Genomic DNA, 20,110 nt, shown 5'->3' with positions numbered 1-20,110 from the left:
ATCAGTGACTCCAGTTCTTATGTGTCTTCATCAAGTATTCCAGCTATAAGTATAATACAGGTATGTAATTTCAACAGAGTTAATTTCATTTAAGAAAAGGAAATTGGATTAGAAAATTTTATCACTAGACCTGTGAGGTACAAATATTGCTGATCAAATATTATTCTGGAAATATAATGAGGTGTTTCAATGGGAAAAAAAAGTTCAAATACCACGCTGGAAGAATTTTATTTACAAATAAAGAAAGGTCATTTATTAATTAATTTTAGCAGATAAAATTGAACTGCAGTGCCCTGGAAGCTATGGGTGTATTTATTAAGGACCAAGATCAGAAAATGATGTTTTCTGCTCGAGAACAAATGTAACTCAATGCAGAGGAATTTTTTTGCAAGTTATTTCAAAATAAAACAGCAGTGAAGACAAGTATTTTATGTCAGTAAGACTGAAGTTTATTGTAGAGATCCTACCTTGAAATATAATTTGCAGCTGTGAGCTTTAGACTGCAAATAGAGCACATTGAAAGAGTCATATTCCTCTGAGTAGGGTCCCAAAACATTATAGTGAACAGGGAGTGCTTTAAAGCAAGTACATTGGCTAGGGACCTTCTTAAGTAGTCAACAATAAAACTGATAAAAGGATTCATTTGTCATTCCAGCTCCCTCTAGAGAGGAATGTTTTGTGGTATTGGCAGCCTTTGAGATGGTTTGAGAAAGTAGGTTTCAGTGTTTTTTCTTTTTTCCAAGAACAGAGCAGTGTCTATGCTGTCTTAAAAGTCACAGTTACTGTGATGCTTCTATTACTGATCTTTTCTCTTCCTCCAGCCACATAGTAAATGTGCACATCAACACCCACACACTCCTCTTCCTGAAGCCAGTGTCTAGAAAATTGTCATAGATATGAAAATCAACATTTTAATTTCTTCTTCTGCCCAAGTGAATTTAAATTTGTATTCCCCTACCTCTCAACATAAGCACTGAAATCCTATTGAGATGCAACTCCCTATGAGCTTTCTGCATGCTTTTCATTACAAAACATACGAAGTCCAACAGTACTATGTCATTTTGGATAGTTATTTTGACTTTTCAGTCCTCAGTTTTTGGTTACAGTTGCCTAGAATGCCTACTGTATAGACAGTTTTTAAATGAGAAATTATGAACACAGCTAGTTAAAATGTGAGATATGCATTTACATGCAAAGACTAAGTTTTCATTTAAAGGTCCTTGTTTGAAGAAACCCTTTGTCTGGACTGTGATTTGCCTACTAGAATTATGTATGCCATCTCCTTAACACAAAAAGGGAATGTGCTGAATTTGATTCAAAGCAATTTATAATGGTCTGAAAAAAGCTGACTTGAAAGGCTGAGAGAAATCCAGATTAATCTTATTGATTCTGAAAGCAAATAAGGTATTGCTGCATGTCATCTTGGATCATGTCAGGAGTTAGATAAAGTGTAATGTAGCTGTTGGATTTTTAATAGTAATAGATGAGCTTCAGTCGGGCTTCAGTTGAAATATGTGATGGAAAATGCTGAACTATTTAATAGGTCACTCTGCATATTTCACTTTTTACCTGATCATCTGTTACAAATGACAGTTCAGAGTTTTTTTCATTGTGTTTCTTCTAAAGATATGTAATTATTTCTTGCCTGAGAATTGTTCTGGGTGTAAGATGTGTAAAGAGTGCTCCAGAGCTCTGTTCTTCCAGTGTTTCTTTGAAGCATGCTCTGGTACACAGCAAATAAAAAAAAAAAAAAAAAAAAAAAAAAAAAAAAAAAAAAGTGGTCATCAGCCCAGGTGGGACAGTGATGCACAATATCTGAACAGCAGTAAAATTCGGGGACAGTGGATTTTCTAGACTGTAGTTCTACTGTTTGGAAATACTTCCTGCTGGCAGCATGGTTTTTAGGCAGATGGTACTGGCATATTTTCATATGTTGTCATTCACAAAAATGTATTGATAAGACATTCACACATGCTGAAAATATGAAAAGACTCAAGATCTTGGAAAAATAAACGTTGGATTCCAAACAAGTGAGAATGATTAAGGCTTTATACCATGACTGAACTTTCTTTCCCTTAGACATACCCAGCAAATACTAAATAGATTTATCTGCCCACAATTAGACACTTATGTTTGAGTTGTTATTTATATTTACCTTGTAACTTAAAGTAGAGAGCTGTGACTCACTTGTTCCCTTTAAGATAATGTATAAAATAGATCAGATAGAATCATCCTTTGGAGGAGGCTGTTCCTCACCTCTGCCTGGACAGATTCTAAACAGCTGTCTCAGATTGGGTTTCTCTTACAAAAACAGGCTCAGAGAATTGGGGTTTTTCACTCTGGGAAAGAGAAGGCTCCAGAAAGACCTTAGAGCAGCCTGCCATTATCTAAAGGACATCTTCAAGAAAGCCAGAGAGGGACTCTGTAATGGGACAGGGCTAAATACCTTTGAACTGAAAGAGCACAGGTTTAAGTTATATATGAGAAATAAATTATTCACTGTGGGCGTATGAGGCGCCTGAACAGGTTGCTCAGAATCGTAATACCACAGGTTTTGTTTAAGAAAATATCTGACTGAATGTTAGTGGGAAATTTAAGTGAATAAACCAAAAATTAAAATAGAGTATTTTTTCTGCTACTCATGGAGAAAACATTGTTTATACCAAATAGTTGACTATCCTATAGAGTTTACTAGTTATTAGTCCAGTGATGATGTAACTTAAGAAATACGTGTTCATCTTATCCTAAACAAAATAAATTCTGCAACAACTGGGTTTAATTATGTGTTTTACAATGTGTAAACATAGTTTTCTACTGTAACAGAACTCTGTGTTTTAATGGCAACTTTTATGAAGGGTACAGTTCTTTTTCTGACAGAGTGGAATGAACATCTTTAAGACAGGAACAATATTTCACTTCCCCACTCCTTGACAAAAATGGAAAATATGTTCACATACATTTATACATACCTATCTGTTTCTAGTACGTTTTCATAAGTCTTTGTATAAATAAAGTCAAATAGCACATCATTAATTGGCAGCATTTCTTTGTGGGACAGTACAATGGAGAAATTTTTTAAATTTTTTTTACACTTTCCATATTAATAGTCCACTTAGCCTGTATTTTCCAGTACAAAAGAGGCTTTTTATGTCTAATCCATTTGAAGACAGAAAAGCAAACCATTTTTCTGCTTTCTGTAAAAAATGCTCATTTGTATGCTTTTTATTTATTGAATGGGATAGAACTTATTATTGACCATTATGAAATGTTCATATTTGTCAATTTCTTTTGTATGCCTTTCTTTTCTGCAGACTAAAACTGGTATTGCATTGTTGTATGATGAAGTATCTGAAAATGCTTATGACATCCGGCTGAAGCTTACAAAAGAGGTATTAACAATTCAAAAACAAGATGTCATCTGTGTTAGTGGAAGTGATCACAGTGCAAATGTAAGTGCTTCTATATCTCTGTGCTTTTGGCTGTGCACTTTATTGTCTTCTGCAGAGGTCACCTTACTGTATTGGAGTGCAAGAGATTTTATTGGGTAATAGAAACACAAGTAATTATCAATTGTTGGGTCTTCTGCACTTACCTATTTCATAAGTGTAAAAACTGCATTTTGACCAGTGCTTACATACTTTTTATGATAGTTATAATTTTAACAGAAGTAAAAAGGTCTATAAATACCAAAATTAAAGCATTCTTCCACCAAATATTGCTGGGCCATTAAGCTAAGGGAGAAATGGAAATGTATTTCCCAGTGAAAACATTTGAAGAGCAAACTGATACCCTAAAGTTTTCTTCATTTGTGGATCAGACAGGATGTTTGTTCAAGGGCACTGAGCTGACTGAGACAACACTTGTCAGGCACTTATTTCACTGTAATTCTCTTTCAGGCACAGATGGAGCTTAATCAGTGCCAGCAAGTATGTGGTACTTTTTTTAACCAAAATTCAGTTATGCTGCACTTTCAAAGCCTGTGGTGCCTCTAAGCTATAGAGGAATCCTCTGTGTGACCACTTGCTAATGTCACTAGGTAAACTGGTGGCATTCTGCATAAGCAGTACAGCAAGGGTGTCTGGATTATCAAAATCCCTGAGTAATGTATTTAATTTCCTCACTTAAATAGTGTTCTTCTTGAATTTGGAATATACTTTAACTGAGTAAAATCAATTTCATTAACTTTGCTGGTGTTCCTTAGAGTGCAGAATTCATGGCAGCCTCCTCAGAGTGGGCCAAGGGAGAGGGTTTCTGTCTGTTTGCTGTGCTGCACTTGTCATGTAAAAATAAAATCTGGCACTATCAAGTGGGTTTGTGATACTTTGCTATGAGTTAGAAGCAAAAAAAGCTTATAATGGGTGTCTATGTGTATATATGAGTATGTTAGAGAGTCTGCCTCTATAATATGTAAATGTTTCATTCCTGCTGCAGTATTTATATAATTTTTTTAATATCACACATAAAATAATTTGAAATAGCTTTTAAATATTCATTAGATACTTGTCCATAGAATTATGTGGAACATGACTTTGTCTTTAAAATATTCAGAAAGGTTGATCAGTGACAGGCATGCCCACTTCTGGTTGGTTTGCTGAGATAAGTATAAGCCTGGTTCATCAGCTTTGCATATACTTTCTGCTTCACTGAGAAGCATGAAAAAATGAAGCTTGTTTTTGGGGGGTTGTTGTTTGTTTGTTTGGGGCTTTTTGTGGGTTTGGGGGTTTGTTTGGGGTTTTTTTTGTGCCAGGCATTGCTGGTATATGCTGATAAATTGTATGCAAAGCAGTTGCAAGAGTCATAGTAAAACATAATGTGACTTCAGTATATAATGTCTGTGCATATGATTATATGATTGCTATGGACTCAATGATGTTTAAATGCCTTATGTATGAATCTCATAGAAAAAGAACCAAAATTCTATTCTGCCTAGTCCTAGGTTAGTTCTTGGTTGAATCAACACAAGCTAGCTTCATCTGAGAAAACATGTATGAAATCTGTGTGTGTATTTATCAACACCAAAAATACAGCAGTACACACCCACCCAACATTCTCAAACCCCAACCAAAAGCAGTAAAAAACTCCATCCCTACAACCCAAGTCTGCCTCTTCCTTTTAGTATCAAGATTTGGGTTGATTTTGATGCCTTTTACTCCCTCATTTTATGGGTACCCTAAATAGTATTTCCTGATGGAAGACAGGGCAGGGAGACAAGCTTTGACAATATTTAAGGAACTTAATTTTTAAATAAATTCTAGAAAGTAGCAGACCTTGCAGAGGAGGCACAGCTGGGATATGGAGCCATAGCATACCAAATGAGTCCAAGTTCCTTGGTTGTATGTCATCAACAGTAGTGATCACAGTAATGGGTAGAGCCTAGAAAAAGTGATTCTCTGGACTGTGACAAAGACAGTTTTTCCTGGTTGTTGATGTAGTGTTAATGTGTAAATTAATGTGTTAGTGAATTTTAGGTATAATTCAGATAATTTAGGTTAAAGTTGCAAAGTATTGAGTGGCTCTAGGTATGACACCCATTCAGAAGGGATTTCTCTTGCCTCATACTATTGAGAAATAAGAGTGGGCAATTCTGCCAAGCTGACCTCTCCTAGAAAACATTGATAATAATATCCTTATTTTCCCTAAATTTTCTCACTGAATTTTAGGGGACTGATCTGTTTTTGTGTGCCCCTAAAAAAAATCTCCCCAAGGTCCCTTTCTCAATGTGTTATCTGCAGTCCCCACAGGATTCTATTGTCAAACTCTAATAGGAAAATGGATTAGACTGCCTTCATGGCCATAATTCTTCATTTTCTGCATTATACTTTGAACCAAATAAAAACTTCTGGACAACTAGCATTAACATGAACTCAAATTGAGTGTAACATTGTTACACTCAGTCTGTGTAAATGTTGTTAATACTGTTAACAACACTATTAACACCCTTGTTTTTTACCTTATATAAATTTATAGTACATATGAGGTCAATAGCAGAATTTGAAATCAGGCTGAAATAGCTGGTATTTCCCTAGCACTGAGTTTGGTAAGTTTTACAATTACAGTTACATGACAAAAAGTCCAGAGATAAATGCTTTATATTTTAAGTAGCTAAAGAGAATAGTTTTTATCCCTGATCTATATAACTCAAAATATTAATAGAAAATTGTAACCTGAAAATCAATGCTATAGAAGTCATAAATGATCACATTGTCTTACTGATTTATTCTCCTTTCTCTGTACTTTTTCATTCTCAGGTACTCATAGTTAATCTTTATTTTACACATGGCCATTCATCAAACTCTAGTTCATTTGCAACAAAAATAGAAATAACTTTTGCCTTCTTTTTGTACTCACCTCAAATGCATGGGAGGAGAAAAAACTGTGCAGAATGACTTTTCCTCTTAGGTGGGATGTTTGAATGGAAAATTATTGTAAAGGAAAGTTCTGTTTCTGCTTGTGGTAATAGTTTTTTCTCCAGCCACTTACATGGGACAGCATTTGTGGGATGCATTTGCTTCCAGCCTCCCTTTTACTGACAGATTCATTAATCCTGAGGGACACTGAGGATGGGAATTGCAGCTGTGCATATTTAGCTACACTGAGGACTGGCAAAGACATCAGTGATCACTAGAGCTACTGAGAGGAGTTGGACTTTTAGCAATAGAGATTATTCCCAAGGATAAAAGACTCTTACTATAAAATACCTTTTACTAGCATCATCTAGGTCTATTCCTGTTTCATATTTTGTCATCTGCCATTCATTTAAGTGCTACTTTTAAGCATTGAGAAAGCTTCAACTTTGATGAGAAATATTATACCTGGCTTACTGCAATTTAATGACAGTTCAGCCCATTTCACTTCTTCGTGCAATCTTAGACTTGGATGAGAAAGTAATGAGAGAAAAACATGGTTTCTGAAATTCAAGGTGTATATAGAAAAAAAATAAAATCAGCTGCTTTGTTTTGGTTTTCAATTTTTTCACAGTAGACAAGCTGCTTTAAAGTATTTCTAAAAATCCTTCTGGATTTTGAGCTAATTAGGGAAGTAATATTTTGCAGTGCTTTTAAATATTATATTACATTTATAAAAATAATTGTCTATAAAAGTATTTGTAAATATTTTATATAACTTATATTTATGTGCTAAACATTCAATTATTCCATCAAGGCACATTTTAGATTTTAGACTTGGCAAATTCTAGTGTTCTAAGCAAGCCTTCATTGACTTGGTGTTATGTTTGGTGTGTTCAGATTTTAAGGATAAAGGAGAATGTATGAGTGCATCAGAATCACAGTGGTGGGGTTGCCCTCTATGTGAGACAATATTTGGAATGTATCAGGCTCTTTCTTGGGGTGGATGATGAGAAAATTGAGAGCTTATGAGTTAGGGTAAAAGGGCAGAGTAGCAGGGGTGACACTTGTGGGTGTTTGCTGCAGGCTGCTGGTCAGGAGGAAGGATGAGATGGATGAGATCCTGCACAGGCAGCTCAGAGCAGCCACAGTCACAGGCTCTGGTTCTTGTGGGGGACTTGATCCACCCTGGCTCTGCTGGAGAAGCAGAAACAGCCCAGGAGGATCCTGCAAAACACTGGTGGCAGCTCCCTGACACAGGCAGTGGAGGTTCCCACAGGAATGGTGTGCTCCTCACCCTTTCACTGCAACACAGGAGGGCCTTGTTGGAAATAGGAAGGTTGGGGGCAGCTTTGGCTGCAGTGACAATGAGATTATGAAGTTCAATATAGAACAAGAAGAGGCAGGGCAGCAAGTAAATTGTAACCTTCCACCTCTTCAAGGCTGGAAGGCTGACTTTCTCTTGCTCAAGGAGTTTCAAGGAGGATTGGGTTAGAGAGCACCTAGGCAAACCTGACATCCACAAGTCCAGGGGCCCAGAAGGGATGCATCCACAAGTGCTGAGAGGGATGCTAAAATTAATTTCTTACATACAGTACCTCATCCTTAATATTCTTTCTTTTTCATCCATGTATTTTGCTTCAGCCTTCTCCTCTTGACAGTCTGCAGTTTTATGCCTCTCCTCTTTTCATAAGCATTTTCTTTCTTTTATTTTGTGTTTATTTTTTTTGTACGAAAAAGAAGAGAAATCCATCTGGTTTTTCATCAAAAGTGGTCCTTCTCACAGAGCTCAATTGTCTCTGAATTGGTCAGGCAAAGAGGTTTTGAATGCAGGTGGATGGCATCTTGATTGGAAGAGGACTCCTCAGAGCCTTATTTGAGTCTGATAGGATTAGTATAACAAAAGTCTTTGCATTCTGGAAACTCAATGTTCCAGCTCCACAAGCTGTGTCTTAGAATAAAGCAAAGTAGGTGAATAAGGAAGAAAAGCAGCAAGAATAGTTGTTCTGTTGATTAAAATAATATGAAAGTGTCTGAAAATACTGTTTAAATCCCTGATGAGATTTCTATGGCTTTTCCTTTATAATTCAGATGTTAATAATGACACAGAAGAATGTTATTTTATAAAACCTTTAGGGAACAGATCTTTAAAAAATCTAAAAGTTGGGGTTTTTTTTGTTTTTTTACCCAAGGCAATTTCTGTCTAAAGTGCTGCTAATATTGCAGTTTTCCCAGTGACTGTTCTACAATTGCTGGTGTGATATTTTAGTCCAAAATTTAGTTTGTTTTTTTTTAAAACCTAATAATAAGCAATCTCTGTTTTCTTTTTTCTATCTTTTTTGAAGCATCAAGTGAATGATTAAGAGTGTTCCTTTTGAAACTAAGATCACTTGTGTGGAGAAAATGCATTATTTAACTGTTTGTTGTTTATTTTCCTTTCTCTGGAAAGCTGACCTAGATACTTAGTAGATTGCTATCAAGTAATTCCTTAGGAACTTTATTATGACAAATAATGTGCTTGTCTTGCTGCCAACCTGACAATAGTTAGAAGTTTGCATCACAAAATAAATATGAGTTTTTCTCAGCATGATAAAAAAAAACTTTGTTATTAAAGATAGGAAAAATAAGTAGCTTTAAAAAAAAAGGCTGATAGTTAGAACAGAAGAATGCAAAGGACACTTTGCATATCCCTGAAAAAAAATCTCTTCCTGAAAGGTGGAATGGGTCCAGCTAAGAGTGAGTACTCATAGCAACAGGATAAAAGAAAGGTATCACAACTTTGATAAGCCACATATATACATAAATATATGTGTCCATTAATATTGTACATACAGGGACTTTTTCAAAAATGTCACTTTATAGCAATGGTTTTGGAGTGCTTCAAGCAGAATCTCCTTCTGAAATCCTCATAGTACAGTATTCAGATAGATAGATAGATAGATAGACAAATAGATAAATAGATGTGATATTCTTTTCTAATGAGAGATCCCTTACCACAAGTGCCAGTCCTGGGTGTTAACAACCTGGCAATAATGACATATTAGGTAAGGATTGGCAGGTGGATATAAAATCTTCCTAAAACACAGCAACAGAAATAAGCACTGCAATTGCATTCTCATGTTGCCCATCAAGCTCCAGTCATATCACTTCCTATGAACAAATACCAAGACATAAAATATCTTCCCAGAGATAAACTTTTCTATCAAGTCATTGTTTTTTAGAGAATCTAGTAAGTCTTCTGTGTAGAGCTATCTCATACCTAAAAGATATTTGACCATTTAGTTCTCCCCATTATGTTTGAAAGTGACATTCAGTTTCCAGTTAATAAAAGTATAGAATTTTTTTCAGCTATATTATTCATTTTAGCTATAATAAGCATCTGCTACAAGTATCTTTTATCTATACAGTTGTTGACATTCTTTTGAATGGTGTCTGTGTCTTACATGGTTTTTTATAAAATTTTTTCTTGTATCTGCTTTTCAATATATTCCCTGTCTGGCATCATTCTTAGAGCTCCTGAAATTTTTTGTCTCACCAGTTGACAGCTTGCAACAATAAAAGGTCTCAAAAAGATAGGAATATTTCATATTGGTATCCTGTCAACTACAGTTTTATTACTTACATTCTGTCTATTCAAATGCATCCTGAAATTTTATGTGAAGTACTACTTTTTCCTCTAATCTCCTAGAAATAGGAAATAAAACAGGCTGTTGTGCCATGGGGGGTACATAATTGCTTCTGTATGGTAGCACACCTGAAATGAGTGATTATTATGGAGTGTACATCAAGTCTTTGGAACCCATCAGAATAAATAGTTTCAAGAAACCAAAGGTACTATTGAACAAAACAAAACAAAGTTCTAGTTAAAAAGCAAAAAAGGTTAATTAAAAAAAAATTAGCTTCAGCTTTGCTGTTCAGATTGATAATTAGTAAGACTGTCTGAAGAGTTTTCCTTGCCTGTAATTAAATAAAATTACACAGTCAGCTATAGCATTGTGTGTTTTATTTTTTTAACACTGATATAAATGTCTGTCTCGCTTCACTCTAAAACCATAAATAAATTTGTCTAGAAAGAAAAAAATATATCTAGCCTGCAGGCAACCAAAAAGTGAACTAAGTTGTTTGTATGTTTGACTGTGACATACACATTGGGTTTTCACTGCATATGTGAATGGCATTAATGTCACCAAAATATAGATTTGTTTATTTCCCTACGAATATTGCAGTTCAGTCTTGGCAAAATGTTTTGGAATAGAATTTTCTTTCATAGTTACTTGCAGATATACTTTCCAAATTTCATAGTCATGGAAATTTTGTCCTTACATAACAAATTCAGGACTGATAGAGACCTAAGGGCTTCTGAGCCAACTCTCCTTTTTCTGACAACAGCTGTTAATGTTTCCTTGGGAAAGACAAACAGGGCAAGAAACTTATGCTTTTCTAGTCATAGCAAATTATATATGATCATAGAATTGAAATAAATTTGTGTAAATGATCTTGATTATGATACTTAATCATGCTCAGGTTTTAGTATTTTCCTTTACAATTTGAACATCTTGAAAAGAAGTAAGTTTTTGCATTTTTAAACATAGCTTTTACTAACCTGTTTTGTAGGAATCATTTACTTACTAATTTAATGCCTTCTTTTAATAGGAATATTTTAATCTCTGTAATAAGCAATCCTATACACTATTAAAATAAAAATATCAATATTTACCAATGTTATGCAATTAGATTGCTTCATAGGGCTATCTATCAATCATATAAAAATGCATGTTCACTCTATTTGAAAGTATAAGATGCCAATATGTAGTACCCTGCTTGTCTTTTTAATAAAATGGCTAAAGCAGCTTTCTATTTGTTGTATGATCATGCTAAAGCAAACTAAAATGTGGAAATATTTATTCCATTGTCTCCTCGTGATGGGATATATTAGGATAATATACTTTCAAGGTGTAAGTATAGATTGAGTTAAACAAGAATTAAGTAAGCAGACAGTTGTTAGTCCCTGGAAAGCATCTCTTGGGCGTGTGTCACTGAATTCAAAGTTAGGGATGTTCTCTGATTCAGATTGGATCTGAATTTTATCAGCAAGTATGATCATTTTGATCAAAAGTTTTGATGCAGTTCAAAATGAAGAAAAAAACTATGAAAAAATTTGCATTAGCATGGATTTCAAAGAAACTGAATTATATCACCTGAAACTGATCATATAAACCTTTTGATATGTAAGGTACCATGTTCATAATGCAATAGTTTCCCATTTTTAGCATAGACTAGTGCAGTACAATATACCTGGGAACAGAAGCAATTTTGAAAATGTATTAAATTATTCCTTTTTTTTACCATATCAATAATTTTTATGCATCTAGAATGAAACTGAAATTCCAGATTTATTTTATTTCGCTTTCCCCTGAGTCAATATGAACATATGTCTAACATGATGAGTGTTACCAAAAAAAAGAGCTGTATATATTAAAATAGCTAGTTATTATAAGATTATGGTATTGACTACTGAAATAAAAATTTATATTTATCGGAATCAGTGAAATTATAAAACATGCAGACAGAAAGCATATATATAGGAGTAAACTTATATACAATTTCTAATGTGCAGAAAAAGAAAAAAATTATCTTATATGTTCTGGAATTACTGTAAAGATGGCATTGTATCCACTACTGTTCAGCATGTTCCAAAAAACGTTCCCATCAACTGTATAATTATTTTCAACAGGTGAAGTGCTATTATTATGTTGTCAGACACCATGAGTTTCACCTTATTGAAACATCAAATTCAGCATACTGTTAAACATATGATAGGTTTCTCTAGAAAAATATTGATAAAGGTTTATCTTCCTTATGCACTTAGATCTGAAATGAAAAAATTAAACATTTGAAGCAGGCAATCACTAGAAGTTTTTCAGCATATGCTGCAAAAAAACAAAAACAAAAACCAAAAAAAAACCTCACAAAAACCAAAAAAACCCCAACACAGCGATCTGAAGATGTAGACTAGAAAACACTGCGGTTTTTGGTTGAAAAATTAGAACCAATATGCATGCATGGTAGCTATGAAAATGCACATATCTGAGCTCTCCATATAGTTTTCCCTTGTCAAAGGAAAAGTATGTACTAATTTCTTTTCAGGGAGAATATCACTTGAGAGATGGTAAAGCATACTAAGGTCTGAATACACAACTCACTAGTTCTGCTCTTTGTGATAAGGAATTAATTGAGTGCCTATAAATCAATGTTGAAAGATATTTCAGAACTGATCACTCAGATTCTAGACTAGTTTTAAGAATTTTTTTTTAAGCAAATGAGATTCTAGGAACATCTTTTATGCTGATTCAGATATTGTATTTTTACCTAAATTTATTTTTTCTACAATTTTTTAAAGCACAGAACTGTTACACTTCGTAGACAACCAGTTGGTGGCTTGGGCTTAAGCATAAAGGTATGGGTAATGTCTCTTTTCTTCTTTTAAATTTCAGTATGACCACTTCAGTGTTGGGGTCTCATGGTCAATGTGTCTCTCTTACAGGGTGGTGCTGAGCACAAAGTGCCTGTCGTCATATCAAAAATATTTAAGGACCAAGCAGGTAACTTATGCTATTTACTTATATAGTACTGCAGTTATTAATAGTTTCAGGAATCACTTTTTACTTCAGTAAACCAGTTATGTTATAAACAAAATATTTAAAGTTACTTGCAAAAACATAAGTATGACAGAGGAAATCTATTGATGTACTTAATTTTTATAATGCAGAGGATAGAAAACCAACTTTTCTCCCCCACACAATAATTCACTGCTGTATGGTCTGACTAACAGTGCCTAGGTGCCTGCAGAGAGTGATTTGTAATGTTTATTATGGTGAAGGTAAAGAAGTACTAAACCTCCTTATACTACAAACCCTTTTTTTGAGATATATGATCTCACAAATCTGGGAGAGGTGCTGTTATTCAGTACAGGAGGAAGATAATAGCAAAGGCTATTCACAGTGTTACTCTTCTAGTATCAATATAGCTGGAAATTAAGGAAGAGAACATGTCTAAGTTTATATCACAGGTGACATTTAGGCAACATTTCTGGTTTTAGATTCTAGTGTTTAAATGCAAGAGAAAACAATCTGGTAATACTATTTAAGGGAAAATAATAAGTGTTCTACAAACATGTGCATTCTCTCTCAGTTTATATAATATATGTATTGATACACAGACATGCATACCAAAATACAGTTGTATTTACATATAACAGAATGTCTGTAAGAAGTTTGATATAATGAGAGGAAGTGTTATACATGATGGAGAGATGAGACTGATGCAGGTTTATCTAAAACTAAGTTTTGAACTGAAAATCTGTTTATTCATAATGTAGATAAATCACGAATGGGCTTTCATTACACAAGATACTAATAACAGAGAAACTGATTTGCTGGCTTTAAGAGTGGATTTTAGTTAAGCAGTGACATTTGTTGCTGCTTCAAACAAATACACTGAATTTTTAAAAATAAAAAAGGCTTTATTGTCCAGTAACGTTAGAAAATAAATAATTTAACTGATAAAAAAGCAATTTCTTATCAAGCATTTTACTGTTTTCTGTACCTGAATAAAATGCCTGAATGTACATGAGTGAAATTCTCTTTAATAACTCAAGAACTGATTTCCTAAAATAATTGATAATTTGTGATAATTTTAATGAAATTAAATGCCTTTTATATAACAACACTATAAAATCATGTTTACAGCCTTACTATGTTTGAATATAGTACTATATTTTAGTTCCAAAGCTAGAACCATAATAGAATAAAAGAATTGCTTCTTTTTTAGATCTCTATAACCTTTGTGCTATCTAAATAAAAGAATTAGTTGTCTATTTTTGTTCTATTTAATTTTTTTCAAAAATCAGATAACTGATTTTATTGATACTGATCCAAGCATCAGCTGACAGCATTTGTGCTTCAGTTTTTGAAATACAATGAACATTTCAATAGGATTTCATTTCATTATTCCACAAAAGCACATCTGTAGCAGCACTGCTTATAAATACAATTCTTATAATTTTGACCTCTCTGCTGTGATCACTGTGTTTATAAATTTCAAATTAAGTTATTCCAGATCACTTTTGTTTCCTGAACAAGTTCACTGAAACATACACAGAAACTCAGTTCAAGAGCACAACTTTACATTTCTGAAATACAAGATTAATTGGTCACTCAGGGCTGGAGACTGGTGTCCAATGCATTGCAAATCACAGTAAAAAATACCCTGAGTTTTTCCTGAGCACGTCCCCCTAACAGCATTAGAGCACGTTTTGCTAATTCCAATGACTCATCGCCAAGTTTGGCCTTTTACCTTTTTTCTATTGATTCTGTCTTCCATTCCAGCAAAGGCTACATTTTTTTTCCTATCTCCAAAGCTTTTGCTGAAGTTAATTGCAGAGGGAAAAAAGTTTTATGCCAGACAGTATGAGAAAAAGTAAATACAAACTTTAAAAAACAGTGTACAGTTATAAATTCAACAGTGATAATAAAGTGATATAATCAGCTACAGAGTATTTTTTAACAATAGGAAATGATTTCACCTCCAAAACTAGGATTTTTTTCCTATAATATATATATATATATATATATAATATATATTGATATACCTATATAGGGTATATCAAATCATCAGTTGACTCAGAGTATTAGCAACATTATTGATAATCTCCTAGATTAAGAAAATAATTATTGAAACTTCTTAGTAATGTTATATAAGCCTGATTCAGACTGGTTTGGGATTTTTGTTTTGTTTTGTATTTAATGTAATTCAATACAGTATTGTTTTTCTTGTGTTTTCCTTTTGAAACTGGCTCAAGATGTAGTAAATTGTACTCATTGTACACTGATTGGTGATTTGCTATTTTTTTCTACGTGTGTAATATTTTTATATATGTGCTATTATCATATTAACAATTTATTTAGGGCAAATAGTGCTGTGGGCTTACACTCAAATAAATGTAGAGTCCTATCCTTAGATCTATGTAGATTAATGTCCTGAACTTGGAAAGGAATCATATCAGTCAGGTTTATTTGTTGTACAGTGAATCCATCAGATCAATTAAAAATACTTCAGAAAATATTCAGACACTTTATGTGGATAAAGTATACAAACTTTCATGTGTTTGCATCTTTCTCTGTGTATTCCCATTTTTGATTACTAAAGATTCTCTATGAGTTTGTGGAATCTAGATGGTGGAGGTTGTAAAAATGAATGGATTCTGAAATCTAACCCCATCCTATGTACAAGTGATCTACCACATATAATATTGGAAATTCTGATTGTTTAAACATCAAACAATAAAGTACTGGTTTGTGTTGCAGAATTATCCAGTTAGCAATCACATTTTCATCTGATGCAGCTTTTCATTTTGTGAGACCTTTTGCAATAATCTGACTACTGCTGTGAGTTCTGCTCATAGCTCATGTAATATGTGGAGTCAGACAAGCAGCAATGATGAAATAAAGCAGTCAGTTTAGCTCATGAGGAGAGATGAAAATAGGTAAATAAAATTAAATAGAGCCCAGTGGAATAGGGTTAGCTCTCATTGTGCCAGTTTCAAGAAAAAAAAATCTCAATTAAGAGCCAAAATTAATTAAAATCTTAATTTGAATGCATTTTAGCACCTTCTGTAACAAAAGTTGACTCATAACTCCCATTCTGCTGTGTTGAAAAATTTTCTGTTTTATGTTAAGTCCATTCCTAACTGATGCTGTATACCCTGGCAGGACAGGAATGAACTCCAGACATTCAGCAATTGAAACATCCTTGGCTTAAAACCATGCAAACACAGACTGTGTCCAAATATCACATCCTGGCCTCCTGCATTCAGGACCACCTGGAGGACATGGCATCAGTTTGATGAGGGCTTTTAGCAGTTTCACTTACATGCCAAAGATGGTTTGGTGTGAAATTGTATGTGATACCTCCTCCATGGGTATATTTCTGGGTTTTGGAGTTGACTCCAGTTACCTAAAGGGTACAAGCACAGTCAAGGGTACAAGCCCAGCCTAGTCTGAGCAAGCTGGTGGGCTTGATGTGAGATTGCACTGGGCTGCACATGGCTGTATCCACAGCTGATGTTTTTCATCCCTACATCTGTATTCACCTAAGTTTCATCAACCTTGGAGATTCATTCCAGTCAGCTCGATATCAAGGATGAGTTAAGAGCAAACAGGTATTTAGGTTTATAAGGCAGCCAGAATGGATCAAAAATTTGTTATACCTTGTGTTAATGAAGGTGAGAGTGAATACAAGGCCATCTTTAAACATATTGCCTCATTAGAACATAAAGCCTCATTAGAATAAAAGACAATTGAAGATGGGTGGTGTTTAATTTTTGGACATTATTTCCTAAAATCACTTTAAAATTTCTTCAGGTTTTTTTAGCATTAATGTTATTTTTCATAATCTTTTATTATCTTTGATAGCGTTATTTTTTTATATTATTAGAAAGCTAATGATATATGAAGTTAGCATACTTGTTCTTTCTCATGGACTTATGCCTCCATATCTAAACTTATTTTCAGAAGGCATGGAAGAACATTCTTAACATTATTGATTTCTTTTAAACTGTTGTCTTCTGAGGACTAGACAGTCCATGACAGGCAGCACCTCTTAATAGAAGGAACATCTTAATGAACTGTTGAAAAACACTCAATAAGTAAAAGCAAGGCATTCTGATCTCTCATTCAGGAATTCTTTTCTATTCAACCTAATAAGAATGTATTTAATGTCCAATGTCTGTCAATGATTAAGATAATATAGTTTTGTTCTAAATCACAGATTAAAGGTCTTGCTGGCATCAGATCTATCTTTACAGTCATGAGTGTAGTTATGTCCAATTGATGGAAGAGAGGGGAAAAATACATCTGGATATGTTGAAGTTGTCTTTTTCATCCTTAATACTAACTTTCCCCATCTTTTAATTTCATCCTGTTTCTTAACTATTCCTTATGATTTTCTTCATGCAGTTAAATAATTATGCATATATTTAATGTTAAGCCTGTGAATTGAGAGGTTTATGCAGCTGTGTGCTTTAAGCAGCATTTTTTTATCATAAGACATAGTACCTTTCTCATGTTTCTCATGTGATTCAGGAATTCAACAAAAATTGAGTCAAAATATGTACTGTGACCAGTCTTGAGAAATATAAAGACATGATATTATCTACAGACTGAAAAATGCATAGAGATGTGCATCAATTAACTAGTAGTAAGCAAGTATTTCCAGAGATGCTGTTCAGTAAATTTACCATTTCACTAACTTGTAAATTTTGTAAAATTTGATACAGCTCTTCTTCAGCCATAGTGGATAGGAAAAGTAAGCAAAGCTAAGCTAGAATTACTGGTTCTTTTCACTTCTCACTGAATGCAACAGAGTTTTTAACAGTTCATGGCTCTGTCGAGGTTTATTTTTTTTTAAAGATTAGAATGATGGATCATTTACATTTGGGAAAGTTTCCAAATCTAGTATTCTCAGAAGTAAGATTTTAGGGTTTTTTGATTATTTTCATACCATTACTTCAGCATAAGCCCTTTTAGGTTTCTTTCCTTTGTTCAGTATTACTTTTGAATTTGAGCAATGTACAGCATTTAATCAGCATCAAACCTCTTTAACGATAATTAAGATGAAGAGTAAAGATGATGTAGCACTATTTATTGGAACACAGGACTCATTTTCTTTTACAGTCTGGTATGTCTCTGCTTATCAGTACTTTATTTCTTTTTAGTCTTTTTTTCTGGACATGTTCAGTACACTTCTACTAAAATATTATTTCGAGTAAAGCTTCAAGAGGCAAACTGGATTCTGAAAAAGTTGTCCTTATTGTTTTGGTGGAAAAGATTATAAGCTTTGTGGTAACCCAAACCTCTTTTTGAAGCATTTTGATTTTAGTATTGTTTCATTTTACACATTAATTAAATTATTATTTTAGAGCAACCTTTCATAAACACCTTTGTATATGAGGATGTTGCCAGTGGGAGAAAGTTCCACATAGTGTGGAATATTTTACATAATATTTTTGACATGTAGAGAGAATGTGATTTTATGAAAACATCAGTAGATGTCATCAGGTTTAAAATATGCCTTAGAGAAACAGGACTGACTTTTTGTCTCCAAATAGTTTTTCCAATCACTTTGTTTCTAATATATTTCTAAACTATATTGTAAATTCTGGATTTTATTGCTACACCCTCTACAATTTGATTTATGGAAAATGTATTTTTTAGTAATCATAATTGATTTTAAATTATTTGGTTAAACCCAAAGTCTTTCATCATAGCCATGATGGCAGCAGCAGGTGTCCAGCTTATTGGTTTAGTATGTAGCATAATGCACTTCTACAGAAAATTCTCTGATTGTCCCAAATGCTGTTCTTGTTTCAGTTCATAGAGTGTTTGATATTGACCACATAATGCTCCTTCTCTCATTTACTTATGTGGACAGCCTTGATTGTTTTTTGAGATTCTGCAAGCAGGATATAATTGCTTTGTGCTCTTGAACTATAAAATTTGTTGGCTAACACAGGTGGAGTTGCTGGGGATATTGCAGTATTCATGACCCCTGTGGAATGAGCAGTGGGTCTTTGCTGACCTGGCAGTCAACAGTCCTGGGGGAAAGGCTGAGCCTCCACTGCTCTCTGGAAGGGAATTGTCTTCTGTGCTGCCAAGTTACAATCCTCCATTTACCCAGTTTTCTCCCTCGAGGTTTTATACCTTTTCATATCACTGCTTCTCATTTTTAAGCCTTGAGCTGTTAAATGGTGCTACTTCAATAATGTTAGCTTAGTCTAGAATTTAGTGGTTTTTGCATGAATACCAGTCTATGTATTCTCAGAAGACTTAGACAATGTTGCACAGCTGTCCTGTTGTGTCTTTATGCAGTGGATCACAGACACCTTAACATACAGGAGAATGGTAATACCTACCCACCTGCCCACAAATCTTCATCATGCACTCTTCCATCAGCATCTCGGCTTTCACACAAGCATTTTCTGGTCCAGTATGATTTGCTTTCTTGCCCTACATTTTTCTGTTTTCACCTCTTACGGAAATTCTTTCCAAATTCATCTCTCACATTTCTGCATCTCTTTCTTTGCTGTGCTTTTTCCTGTATTCCTGTTTCCAGCTGATCTTCCCAAAGCTTTGACCACCCAGCAGGGCCAACAACACAGGGTCTCAGGAAAGCAGCACTGCTGCTGCCCACATGTGCTGTGCTCATCACAGCTATGGCTCACACATCAGCTGGCTGGTACTTGTGAAGAGCAAACAAACACATCTGCCTTGCTGCTGGCAGTAGGAATGTGAATCCTACTGTGACCCCCACACAGACAGGGTAATATCTGAGGATTGGCTCACTAGGGTTTGCCTCCTGAAGGAGGCTGAGGATGCACTCCCCCTGTGTTTCACCTTGTTTGGTTGCTGTCTGGGTTCTGCACTGATTCCAGTTTCTGGGACTATTGCAGTACTCCTAAAAAAGGTCTGCTTCTGCCTATTGGGGTGTTTTGCAGCTGTTACTGGCAGCAGGAGTGCACTGGTGTGCCCTAGGGTATGCTGCTTAGGGGTCCAAAAAACAGAAAGCTTTTTGCACTAATTTTCCTTGAGCAGCTTCTCTTCACTTGAGAGCATTTAGACTGAAGGGCCAGTCTGATCGCATTTCAAATCCCTGAAATTTACTGTATGGATGTAAGGAGCCTCAGCATCAACTGCTCTGATTCATAATCT

At 34.4% G+C, this 20,110-nt stretch overlaps 1 protein-coding gene across 1 annotated transcript in view; it reads left to right on the top strand.

The window, feature by feature from the left end:
* Positions 1-20,110, top strand: part of SNTG2 (syntrophin gamma 2) — a 205,963-nt gene that overhangs the window by 86,888 nt on the left and 98,965 nt on the right. Inside the window, exons 2-4 of the mRNA XM_056487301.1 lie at positions 3,312-3,449; positions 12,745-12,801; positions 12,889-12,946. Of these exons, the coding sequence (XP_056343276.1) occupies positions 3,312-3,449; positions 12,745-12,801; positions 12,889-12,946 (253 nt within the window). The remainder of the gene's footprint in view (positions 1-3,311; positions 3,450-12,744; positions 12,802-12,888; positions 12,947-20,110) is intronic.

The sequence above is a fragment of the Oenanthe melanoleuca genome, chromosome 3 (assembly GCF_029582105.1).
Source record: "Oenanthe melanoleuca isolate GR-GAL-2019-014 chromosome 3, OMel1.0, whole genome shotgun sequence".
NCBI classification, from domain to species: Eukaryota; Metazoa; Chordata; class Aves; order Passeriformes; family Muscicapidae; genus Oenanthe; species Oenanthe melanoleuca.
Note: the sequence above shows the minus strand (reverse complement) of the source record. Positions and strands in the feature narration are given on the sequence as shown.